The sequence below is a fragment of the Dromiciops gliroides genome, chromosome 4 (genome assembly GCF_019393635.1).
Source record: "Dromiciops gliroides isolate mDroGli1 chromosome 4, mDroGli1.pri, whole genome shotgun sequence".
Classification (NCBI taxonomy): domain Eukaryota; kingdom Metazoa; phylum Chordata; class Mammalia; order Microbiotheria; family Microbiotheriidae; genus Dromiciops; species Dromiciops gliroides.
The window spans coordinates 459,731,131-459,744,121 of NC_057864.1; the positions used below are offsets into that span (position 1 = coordinate 459,731,131).

Genomic DNA, 12,991 nt, shown 5'->3' on the forward strand with positions numbered 1-12,991 from the left:
AAATTTCTTGATAAAAATAAATACACCGCGCCAGGCAAATATTGTGTCCTATTGTTGTGTTTCAAAGAATACCTCACAAAATGAAGCACTTGGTAAATTATTTTAGACTAGGTACATCTAGGCATCCACACATCCAAAGTGTGACACAATTGAGAAAAGGTATTATAATTGATGCATTGAATCAATGCCTATCAGTTCACTGATTCATTATAAAATTCTAAGTTATGAGCATAATGAAGATTTTAAGAAATTGAAAACTGACTTTTGATGGAATTGATTACTAAGAAATATCAAGAGTTTATGAAAGACAATCTTAGCTGAGGATCCAGTCCCATTGCCTCAACAGTTATCAAGAGATATATTTAATCTAGTTATCTGCTGCTGAAACTCCAAATGACCTTTCACACAGAAACAATGTTATCAATGGCAGTTGGGGTCTATATTATTAATAATAATATAGGTCAGTTACAAGAGTAAGATGTGCTTTTGTAAGCTACCCTAGGAAACTATCAACCATTGATAACATTGTTTCTATTAAGTTTCCAAATTCCAAACTTACAAAAAACTTCTGAAACATAACCTGTTCATAAATCAGTAATGAGCTTTACAAGTGCAGCATTTTTTGCAAGATTAGGTTAAAATACTTTTTACTTAAAAAATATTTAATAGTCATAAAAATATTTCATTCCAAAGATAAATTTTAAAGTTTGAACAAACTTATGACAGCAAACCATTAAAGAATGTTAATTATTGCATTCAGAAACTGTTTTTTAAAATGTAAAAACTGTCACTGTATTCTCATTTACTATTTGCTTATATTACAAAAACTCCAAAAGAGAAAGGATGTACAGCTTATACATAGTCTATTCAAGGCCTTCCATTAAGCAACATGCAACAAAAAGACTGATGGATTTACCAGAGGGCTTAGGATCAATTACTAGCTCTGCCACTTAGTATCCCCTGTAAAACCTTGGGCAAGTCCTTTAATTTTTGTGGGTTTCCATCTCCTCATCTGTAAAATAATAAGGGAACCAGACTAGATTTCTAAGATCCCTTTTCCAACTTTCATTTTATGACCAATTATTTCGTTCAAAAATTCACATCTCTTGGGGGCAGCTAAGTGATTCAGTGAATAAAGCACTAGTCTTGGATTCAGGAGGACCTGAGTTCAAATCCAGCCTCAGACACTTTACATTTAATAGCTGTGTGACCTTGGGCAAGTCACTTAACTCTCACTTCACCACCCCATACCTTGGTATTCAAATAATCAATAAGGAAATACAGCCCAAGTTCCTGGGTTTTTTTCTAGCTACACTATTTTTAAATATTTTATTGATATCTTTTTTAATGTGCCTGGTTTTGGTCACAGGTACACAATCTACCCAATTCAGTTCTGAACATCATGTTCAGAGGGGCAGATTTGTGAACATTCAAGGAATTACAAAACAATTAGCAAGTATTTATTTATTAAACACCTATGTTCCAGACACTGTGCTAGGTGTTGGGGATTCAAACACAAAGAATGAAACCATCTCTACTCATAAGGAGTTTATGTTGTCAGTAAAGATAGAGCTAAGAAATGTTTTGCCTGAAAAAGGAGATTTTGGGGGACGCACTACATAATCACTGTCCTCATATATTTTAAGGACTGTCTTGAGGAAGGTTTATCTCTATTTTCTCTTCCTCTAGAAATCCCATAAAAAAGAAGCTCAATACAGACCAATGAGAGCTGACCAATAGTAGTGGAATGGGCCAGGTCAGGAAGTAATGAGCTCTGGAGCACTGGAAAAAGCAAAGTTTTTACAATGTGGCTGGAAACTCACTGGTCAGGGATGTTATAAAAGGAATCCCTGTTAAGGTCTTTTATGGGATAGGATCTCATCACTTTTAACACCTTTTGCCTAATGTCTATCACTCATACATGCTCGTAATTTACCTTACCTATGAGATTCTTGATCTCCTTTCATTTTCTCTACTTTTGATAGCATGTCATCAACTTTAAATGTTTTCCTGCCAAGAAAGAGAAATAAGTTAATTGCTTCTGAACTGAGGAAAACAAGACCTAATAGCACAATAATAGGGGATAGAAAATATTGATATTGACTCATCTATTGCTTTAACTAGATTAATCAGATAGGGCTGTTCAAACAACTGGTATTCCTTTACAAAAGAATCGAAAAAATGGTAAAATAAAACAAGCATATAGAGACAATCACTAATACTTAGTGACTATCTAAAACCTTTTGATTTCTACTAAATTGATATCTTATGCAGATTTTATAATAAGCAAAACAGAACACCTATCCCACATATTATGCCAAAGTAAGAAAGGTTTAAGTTCAGAGGAAACAAAATTTTAAGTCAGATTAAAAGTCAGTCAACAGTCACAAAACCATTTTGAAGCCAATTAGGGTGGCACACCAAATGAAATTTTAGGATGTAAAAATAACTAGTAAATCAGATTCATGGCAGAGGAAAAAAATATTTTTAAACAAAAATGTAAAAGGAAAACACCATTACATAAGCATAAGATCCCAACACAATTGTAGCATTAACAGATTCTAAAAAAAATCTCATATATTTTTATGGTGACACCAAATATAAAGACTCCAACATATAAAATAAAAATCTTATGTGACATGTAATTTCATTTATCTGAAATATCTTTATTTTGTTAGTACTGAATTAGTTCAAGACTGATTCCTAACATTTAAGAGATTACTAACACATCTTTTTCATAACAGTCCATCTGATAATAGCAATTATTATCATGCTCACTGTTAAAAAAAAAAATCAGGGGGGCAGCTAGGTGGCGCAGTGGATGGAAGACCAGCCCTGGATTCAGGAGTACCTGAGTTCAAATCTGACCTCAGACACTTAACACTTAATAGCTGTGTGAACCTGGGCAAGTCACTTAACCCCAATTGCCTCACCAAAACACAAACGAACAAAACCAGTAGAGAAATGTTAGTGTACATTCCTTGTATCTTCCTGGAAATGAAGTCAGTGAGGACTGCAAGACTAAGACCAATTTTACTAGCAGAATCAGAAGACTATGTAATATGCCATTAGTAACTAAAGAAAACTTATTACCTTTAACAGTAACCTAATTTTAATACAAATGCACTGTCAAATACAGCACTCTACATAATGGTTGGCAACTATCAATTCCACCAAAAGGAAAAGGAAAAGAAGGGAAATGTAGCAAGAATATTTCAGTTTCCTGATTAGGAATCTTCCAACAGGGCAGCTAGGTGGCGCAGTGGATAGAGCACCAGCCCTGGAGTCAGGAGTACCTGAGTTCAAATCTGGCCTCAGACACTTAACACTAGCTGTGTGACCCCAGGCAAGTCATTTAACCCCAAATGCGTAACTTTAAAAAAAAAAAAAAAGGAATCTTCTAACTGAAATGTCCACATACAAACATCAAACAAAATACTACATCTTACTGACAGGTTCCTCATATTCAACTGGGGCTAGGGTAGCCTGAACCAGACATTGCCTTTAAAAACTGTTAGTCTGGTCATTTTGTATACTGGAATCTAAAAACTGTAATATTTTTATGATACATGTGAATACAGGATCATGGTGAGAATAAAAGATTTGATTTTTATACCTTTTATCATTTTTTATTTTTAACCACACAGTGGCTACATAATATCCAACAGAGCTATTCAACTATTTAAAGAGGAGCCCATGCAACCTAAGAGTTGTGTTACGATTCCATTTTTTCACATGACTTGAATAAACATATGCTTTCAATCAGATACCAGGTGCTACCTTGGAATACCAATTAAAGCTGTGAACAGCAGCAGTAGCAACAAACCCCAAAGTCCTCGTGTCCCCTAGCAGTCTCAGGTTGTGGTCTCTTCCCAGTCTCAACAAGAAGGAAAACCATTTCTTTTGGCTGCTTTCCTCTGTACATGTGTTTTGTGGAGAAAATGCAGTTATTTTTAATACACTGACACAATATATTAGTCACTGTTCATGTGCTTACTTTCCTGACAACACTATAATCTCCATGAAAGCAAAACTTGTCTTTTCTTAGTATTACATCTACAGTGTCTTGAACATCATAGTAAGGACTTATTAAATATCTGATGAAATTAACAATTATTTCAAAGTGGCTTGAGAAGTTTCTGTGCAAACTTTCAAGACAAGGGCAGATACTATGAATCCTGCCTAGTGGGCAAAGTGACCAATAAGGAACTCTATAGTCTATCCCCATACTTTCAGTGCCATGAATCACTGGCATGGGAGAAAACATACAAATTTAATAGCCATGTGAAAACAGAACTAGTATAAAGAACCCCCTAAGAAAAATCAAATATCCCTCCCATTGCTATGCTATAAATGTGTTTCTAGTCATTAAAAGATCTTCAAAAAGTAGGAAATAAAGTGATGACTTTTTAAATCTAATTTAATCTAATTTTCTTAGGAACTTTTTAGAGAATTCATAAGCAATTCAGAGTAAACCTAGTGAAATGACTAAAGAATGGTTGGCTAAGTGAGTCTGCTATGAAATATTTCAGTTCTGTTAAAAAAAAAAAAAAACGCAAAAAGAAGTCAAGCAGAAGGGGCGGCTAGGTGGCACAGTGGATAAAGCGCCGGCCCTGGATTCAGGAGTTCCTGAGTTCAAATCCGGCCTCAGACACTTACTAGCTGTGTGACCCTGGGCAAGTCACTTAACCCCACTGCAGGTAAAAAAAAAAAATTTACATTAAGTCAAGCAGGGGGCAGCTAGGTGGTAAAGAGGATAAAGCACTGGCCCTGGATTCAGGGGGACCTGAGTTCAAATCCAGCCTCAGACCCTTGACACTAGCTGTATGACCCTGGGCAAGTCACTTAACCCTTGCTGCCCCTTGGGGGCAAAGCAAACATCAGAACCACTATAGCTATTAAAAAAGGGGGGTGGGGAGGCAATTGAGGTTGGAAGAACTTCAGATGGACTTGGAAAGGGACAAAGAAAATACTCACTTTGGTATTTTGTTAATTCACTTTTCACTTTTAAGTATCAATCTAAAAAAACTGCCTATTTTTTTTGTTTTTTGTGGGGCAATGGGGGTTAAGTGACTTGCCCAGGGTCACACAGGTAGTGAGTGTCAAGTGTCTGAGGCCACATTTGAACTCAGGTCCTCCTGAATCCAGGGCTGGTGCTTTATCCAGTGCGCCACCTAGCGGCCCCTGCTTTTATAATTTTACTGCAGACATAGAGAGAGGGACTGAACCTGTTGTTCCAATAATACAGAGAACTCTAGGAAGAGGACATTTCCTCTACTACCATGGGTAGGCGCCATCTCGGCAAACTAACGTTCTCCGGGAGTTGCCTCAAGTGTCCAGAAACACGGAAATGGAATAGGCTTTAACACAATGAATAAAAATGCAGTTATGATATACTGTAACTGGTAGTTTTCCAAGCTAATATGCAACCCTGTTTCTACTTGTGTTGAACAGCAGTCTAAAGCCCCTGCCCCACGTTATAGTTATTGTGTCTGAAGTGGCATTTACACCAAGTTTTCCCAGCTCCAAGGCCAGCCCTCTATCCACTACTCCCTGACTACTACCAACACTGCCTCAGACATTAACAGTCTGTATGCATACAACCAAATAATAAGTGCTTGCTGAATGAACGAAAGTTATCCTTCAGTAACCTCAGGAAGCTGCACACTTATTTTAGTAACACTATCACTGTAGGCTCAGAAAGCACCCACAGAAATGGTGTTCTGAGCAACAGCAGTGCTATACACTCCAAAACTAACTACCCTGCTGAAGAGTAACATTCAATGGGATCTATAAATCAGGATATGTTATTGAAAAATTTGTCTCACTGCCTTAAAGTTACATCTCACATATGTATCTACTATGTGTGTGCGTGTACATATATGTATACCCCTATGGGGTGTGTGTGTGTGTGTGTGTGTGTGTGTGTGTGTGTGTGTGTGTGTGTGTGTGTGTGTGATTGGGGTTAAATGAACTTGCCCAGGGTTACAAAATAAGTGCCTGAAGCTGGGTTTGATTTCAGGTCATCTTGATTTCAGGACTGGTGTTCTATCCACTGCACCACCTAGTTACCTCCATCCCTAGTAATTCACATTCATTTTTGTGAGAAAATGAATTTTGATTTATCATTCTCAGATAAGAAAAAGGCCAGATATCTCCAAACTTCCAAAAAGCCAATTCTCCAACTGAAGAGGAAAGAAAAGGACAAGAATCAAGTTTATTAAAAACGAGGGGGGGGGGGGGAGAAGACGACCGCTAGGTTGCACAGTGCATAAAGCACCAGACCCCCAGAAGGACCTTAGTTCAAATCCAGTCTCAGACACTTGACACTTACTAGCTGTGAAACCTTGGGCAAATCACTGGGGGAAGGGGACACCAAAACTATATACTTCAAAAAATATTACTAATCGATATCCTGGCATGCTTCAGTATTTTCCCCTTCTAAGTCCTTCAGGTTTTTTCTTAAAGACTTTACCAATAAGATTTGAAGTAACTTCATCGCATCACACCTAGGTGGAGGGTACAGTGCTCTGATCAGCCTGAGTGGGCCTACATTCTTTCTCAGATGTCTCTTTGACCAAGATTTGAGTGACCGAAATTAAATATTGCAAGACTCATTTATAATATAACCCAGCTCCAATCATGTCAACTAATTAGATTTGATTGCTATTTGATGGACCACCTACAGTTTGAGAAGGGTAAATAAATGAGTCATAGCCATTTTGGTCTTAGGTCTGAGATGGTCATTGGCCATTCTTTTATTAATAACCTTCTGGCCTTATTAATAAAATGGCCAAAATACCTGAAACTATATTCTTCCTACTTTTTTTTTGGTGAGGTAATAGGGTTAAGTGACTTGCCCAGGGTCACACAGCTGGTAAAGTGTCAAGTGTCTGAGGCAGATTTGAACTCAGGTATTCCGGAATCTGGGGCCACTGCACCACCTAGCTGCCCCATATTTTTAATCATCATAATACTATGGTACTGGGGCAGCTAGATGGTGCAGTGGATAAAGCACCGGCCCCTGGATTCAGGAGGACATGAGTTCAAATTCGGCCTCAGTCACTTAAACACCTTACAGGCTGTGTGACCCGGGGCAAGTCACTTCACCCCAATAGCCTCACACAAAAAAAAAAAAAATGAAGAAGTAAAAAAACCACTACTATGGTACCCAAACATCTTAAAACTATTTCACATATTGGGGAAACATAAATTAATCTACTCTGAAATCAAGAAGCACAATAAAAAAGACAGGAAAATGAAAAATTGATTGTAATTAAGGGATAGCTAATTCAGAAATTTACTTTGTTTTTCTGAATCAATTCTTAAAGCACATGAGTCTCATCCCTTTATGATTTTATACTGATATTTTGGATACTGTCTTCAGTAATGAAAATGTTAACAAGCTAACAAAAGCAAAATAGGCCTTAAAATTGAGTTAAGTTAGGGGCAGCTAGGTGGCGCACTGGATAGAGCACTGGCCCTGGATTCAGGAGGACCTGAGTTCAAATCCAGCCTCAGACACTTGACACTTACTAGCTGTGTGACCCTGGGCAAGTCACTTAACCCCAACTGCCTCATCCAAAAAAAAAAAAAATTTAAGTTACAACATACCAAATTGGGTAGGAGTTGATTAAGCCACTTACTCTGGCACCTTGAATGATCTTTCATTACCACTCAACTCAAAAACATATTTAAATATCTACTGTGTATCTTAGGGCAGATACAAAATTCATATGAAATATGGTTCCTGGTCTTATGGAGATTCTAGTCAATATAAAATTAGAACTGAATGGTTTCAAGTATAAAACCTCCCCAGGCCTCAATTTTCTCAAATATAAAATGGGAGGAAGGGGTATTTGCACTAGATGGCCTGAGGTCACTTTCATAGCAAGACCTATGGTCTTAATATTGCTCTGTGCAGTCTAACCATAAAGAATGTATTGTCTAGGGATTCCAAAGGGTTCCAAAAGGAGACAGGTCTGTGTGAGGCTTAGAAAGACAGCTTGGAAATCAAGTGTCAAAGTTAAGAGAGGCTGAGGAAACTGGTACAGCTGATGCACAGGGGCAGGACAGGGCAAAATCACATTCTGGAGGACTGCAAGTAATTCAGTTTGGCTAAGAACAAAATGTGTGGAAAGAAGGTGTATAAGCATAAGGCTGGGAAGACATGGTTGTGCTACTTGTCAAGTCCTTTCAATGCAGACTAAGGAACATGTGTTTTTATTGGCAGGCAATGGTACGTCACAGTATGATTCTGAGTTGAGAAGTAACAAGATCAGAGACATTATCTGCCACATTCTTACAGGCAGGAACTTGGTAACATCAACTCTAAAATGCAGTTTTGCTTGAGATAGGTTACAAGTAATATAAAAGTACAAAAAAAGTCTAGGTTTTCAAAGTATATTCTCAAAGCTCAACAAGATCTTGGAGGGTAAAAAGCCAACTCCATGAGTACATAATGACTAATATTAAGTTTGGTTTTATTTAAAATATTAAAAAATAATTAAAGACCCTAATTCCAAAATATTGAATGTTAAACATTCTTTTCCAGTTCAAATGCCTTAATCGCAGTTATGTCATAACTCTGAAGACACAAAAACCTAACCATACATCTTACCAAATGTTATATTATGTTTTCAAGCACATCTGTCAATGATGAGACACACTAAACTTACTAGGCAAATGAGTCACAAAAATGATCACTGTTCTACATAGAGGTTCATACTCCCAATAGGTGATTTAAGTCTTTTTTGCACTATTCAGCAGACCAAGTATTAGAGCAGGTAATACATAATTACCTTGTTATGTTTACATGCACAAGACCATTCTATGAGTACTACAAATTCTCAAGTTATAAATGTCTGGATATAACTTCTTGCCCACGGCAAGAATTTATGCCAGGTCAGAATGAAACAAAGCAATTTTATGCATTTTCCTACCAGTTGTACTTCTCTGGGGAAGGCAAATTTGCTACAAAACTTTACAAAAATTGATGAATGGCAGCTAGGCGGCGCAGTGGATAGAGTACCAGCCTGAATTCAGAAGGACCTGAGTTCAAATCCAGCCTCAGACATTGACATTTACTAGCTGTGCGACCCTGGGCAAGTCACTTAACCCCAATTGCCTTACCCCCCCCCACCACCGCAAAAAATTGATGAATGACAGCACATGAAATATTGCAGGACAATCAATATTGATTTGACGGTCAACCCCCTCCCACTTCAGTTTTCACATTAAATTGTTTTTAAGTTAAAACAATACTTATGATGAGTTTTAAAGAAGACTCATAAATGTACCTTTTGATGTTTGTCTGGAGTTTCGGTGAGACATGTAAGTAAGAGTTCTGTGCAAAAATATTGGCTACAAAAAAGTTTAAAAAATTGTTAAAATTAAATATAGATTAAGTACCAAGTAAAGATATTAATTAATACTGTCAAACACTTACCGCTATGAGATTTCGAGTACGAAGAAATCTATAGATCTGAGTTGGTTCTGCATAATGGAAGAAAAAAAAAATCCAAATATTATCAAAACTTATTACTCCTTCACACTTAAAAAAGGTCATTTATCATGGGAATTCTATAACAGTATACCAAAATCCAAACCATACTTTACATTAAAAATTGGACTTGCCTCCAAAATGTCTTACTATAACAAGTGTTAAAGGGTTGTTGTCTAACTCTATAACATTGGTTAAAAACAGTGAAGAGTGACATTTTTACAATAAACGTTTGGTTCACCTGATTCTCAATCTAAGTAGGAGATTTTATTGTTTTTAACACTATGTACAAAACCAACATTTACTAAATAGACTGGTAGGTCCCACCTGTCAGCCTTTCACAATACTGTGACATTGAAATTACTCAATATTTCAAACACTTATTTTAGGAACCCCCTTATAAAGATAAACTAGAAAAACGATTCCAATTCTCAATTGATATAGTGATAACCTCAACTTTTTAGAACTTTAATACTGCTACACTATTCTGCTCAAGATTTTTATATCAAGCAATAAAGCGCAAAAATACATAAGGCTTCTTTGACAACTAATTAGTGTTTTCTTTGCTGTATGTCCCTTAATATAATCACTGCAATGTTAGATATGCGCCAGTGTATATCATATTACTAGACAGGAAAAAAGCTCTATCCTCCATCCTAGATTTTCTCCCAAATGCGGCAGATAGTCATCATTAAATTTCACATAAACCATATGTGAATTAGGTTCCTTATTATACAACAAAAATGTTTTTCAGTCGTGTCCGACTTCTGTGACCTCAGTTGTGGTTTTCTTGGCAAAGATACTTGAGTGGTTTGCCACTTATTTCTCCAGCTCATTTTTACAGATGAAGAAACCGAGGCAAACAGCTAAGTAACTTGCCCAGGGTCACACAACTAGTGTCAGAGACTGGATTTGAGTTTAGGTCTTCCTGCCTCCAGACACCGTGCTTTATCCATTTCCCCACCTACATGCCCCCATATACATTATGTGTAACCAGAGCTAGTTGTAGTAATTAACAAGGAGACATCTCAGAGCTCAGCAGTAAAGTCTCTGGGACAACTTGCGTTTCAGTGACAACGTAACAACAACAAAAAATCTGAAAATTATTTAATTTAAAATTGTTCTTTACAGTAATATTATTTCAGATTAAGTTAATGGGTAGAAAGGATAATTAGAAAAAGGTACAAATAGGTATTTATGTTTGTACTACCAGCATACTTATTATTACCTGCTCTGAGCTCGTTATTTTCAATTACCAAAGCTCACCTGGTTTTGAAAGCAAATTAAAATTGAGAAAGACGGGCATTGTTCTTATCAAGGCTAAGGTTTCATTTCAATAAAAACTGGGATTTTTGAAATAAGCCCCAATTCAAATTTCCTTATCACAACGAAGCAATTTCTCTTTCCAAGAACAGCTGACACCCTGAACTTTAGATGCAGCATAAAACTTAGAAGACATAACCGTAGCGGGGATTCGAACTTATCTACATATTTCTAAATTAGAAAGCCATCTCAAATGAAAGGACATGGGGGCTAAAAACTAGATCAGACCCATTTCGTAACAATTCTGATCACCCCAAAAGTCCTGGACGGTTACATTAGCCTAAGGGCAGTGCGGGAAGATCCGCTCTCCCACCCCACTTCTGTACACCCATAAAGCCAGAAGGGAGCTCTTAAGAGGATGTGAAGGCTAACACGCTCAAATGCCCCGCAAAGAGCACCGCCACCCCCGCCCAACGAGCAAAAGTCCAGGCGGCCACAATTGGGGGGTTCCCCTTCTCTTTCCATCTTTCCGATTCGGTCCTTTCTGGGGCCCTGGAAGCTACAGATCCAATTTCCGGGGTGCTTGAGCACGAGTGATTCGGCAATCACCCGGTAACCCGGCTCAGATCCCCCCGCAGGAGGAAATCTGCTCCCTCGTGGAGGGGGAGGACAGGGGAGGGTGGGGGCAGGTCTCCAGGCCCCATCCCCAGCCCAAGTTGGCTCCTTGGGGAGGGGGCTCTCCATACTCTAGGTCGGGCTGGGAAGAGGGAAGGTTCCTTGTTCTAGAGGGAACGAGGGGTCCCTTGGTGCAGAGGACAGGGGGGAGGGGGGTTCTTTAGCGTAGGGGAGGAGGTGGGGGGAGGCGCTGAGGCCACGGGGAAGTCTCCTGTGCGGGGGGGGGGGGGGCCGGGGGGGGGTAAGGAGAGGAGTCCTTTGGTGCGGGGAAAAGACAAGTTGCCTAAGTGTAGGGGGAAGAGAAGGCGGGGGGGGGGGGCCGTAGTGAAGGGGCGAAGAGGTCACTTACTCAGGAAGCGGGAGAGCCCCCCAGTTTCGGGGCTCGATGGGGGTGAAGAGTCCCTCAGGGCAGAGGGGTCCCTAACGTGGGGGAGGGGAGTCCTCGAGCGTAGGGGTCCGGGGGCGTGGGGGTGGCGGCGGGGAGGTCCCTTGCTGGAGGGAAGGGGTCCCAACTCCGGCCCTCCGGCCCCCCCACACTCACTCTCGAAGGCCTGGAGGAAAAGCTCGTGGTCAGCCTGGACCTGCTCCATTTTCGGCTTCTTCACGGGCAGCACGGCGGCCCCCGCCGCCGCCGCCACGGCCGCGGAGGAGGCCGACGAGGCCGAGTAGCCGCCCCCGCAGCCGCCGCCGCCGCCGGCCTTGCCGCCCGAGGCCGTGGCCGCCACGGCCGCCGAAGCCCCGAAGCCGTGGCCGTGGCTGTGGCCGCCGCCGCCGCCGCCGCCGGAGCCGGCCGAGCCCGCGCTGGGCCCCGAGCCGCCCCCTCCCCCACCGCCGCCGCCGCCGTGCTTCTGAGGCGCCATGGCCGAGGAGGCTGCTCCCGCCGCCGCCGCCGCGAGCCCCCCGCCGCCAGCTCCCCGCCGGGAGGGCGGGCCGCGGGGACGGGGACGGGGAAGGGGAAGCGCCGGCCCCAGCGACCGCCCGCCCGCCGCCCGCGCGCGGGGGTCCGGAGGGAGAGGGGAGGAGAGGAGGAGAGTAGAGAGGGGAAGGGAAGGGAGGAGAGGAGAGGAGGAGAGGAGGGAAGGAAGGAAGGAGGGAGGACGGCGGGGGGAGGGAGGGAAGGAAAAAAAAAATAAGCGCCCGCTCCGGCGAGCCCCGCTCCGCTCCGGAGGCCCGCGCACCCGAGCCCGAGCCCGGCCACGCACCGCCCCCCTCCGCCCGTAGCGCCGATTGGCCGCCGGGCGCGCGCGCCGCCCGCCCGCCCGCGCCCGTTGGCCCGCCGCGGCCTCGGCGCCTGTCACGCGGACGCGGGGGCCCTCGGGGGTGGGGGGAAGCAGGAGGAGGAAAGGAAGGGGAGGGGTTGGTTGGCCGGTGCGCGCGACCGCTCGCGGGCCCGACCGCCTCTTTGAACTGAATTCGCGGGAAAATGAAGGGTCAGAGCGGCCTTCCCTCCTGGCCGCGGTGCATTGTGGGAGGGGACCCCAGCGCGAGCCGCGAGTCGCGAGCCGGCCTCTCGCTCTTCCCTCCCTCCGCCTGCCGGTCCTAGGCTGTGTC

At 41.8% G+C, this 12,991-nt stretch overlaps 1 protein-coding gene across 1 annotated transcript in view; it reads right to left on the reverse strand.

Annotated features, from left to right (window-relative positions):
* SUZ12 (SUZ12 polycomb repressive complex 2 subunit) overlaps positions 1-12,628 on the reverse strand; it is a 42,889-nt gene extending 30,261 nt beyond the window's left edge. Inside the window, 5 exon segments of the mRNA XM_044004956.1 lie at positions 1,942-2,010; positions 9,300-9,315; positions 9,318-9,363; positions 9,449-9,495; positions 11,982-12,628. Coding sequence (XP_043860891.1) covers positions 1,942-2,010; positions 9,300-9,315; positions 9,318-9,363; positions 9,449-9,495; positions 11,982-12,300 — 497 coding nt within the window. The 5' untranslated portion in view covers positions 12,301-12,628.
* Positions 12,629-12,991: the final 363 nt, after the last annotated feature.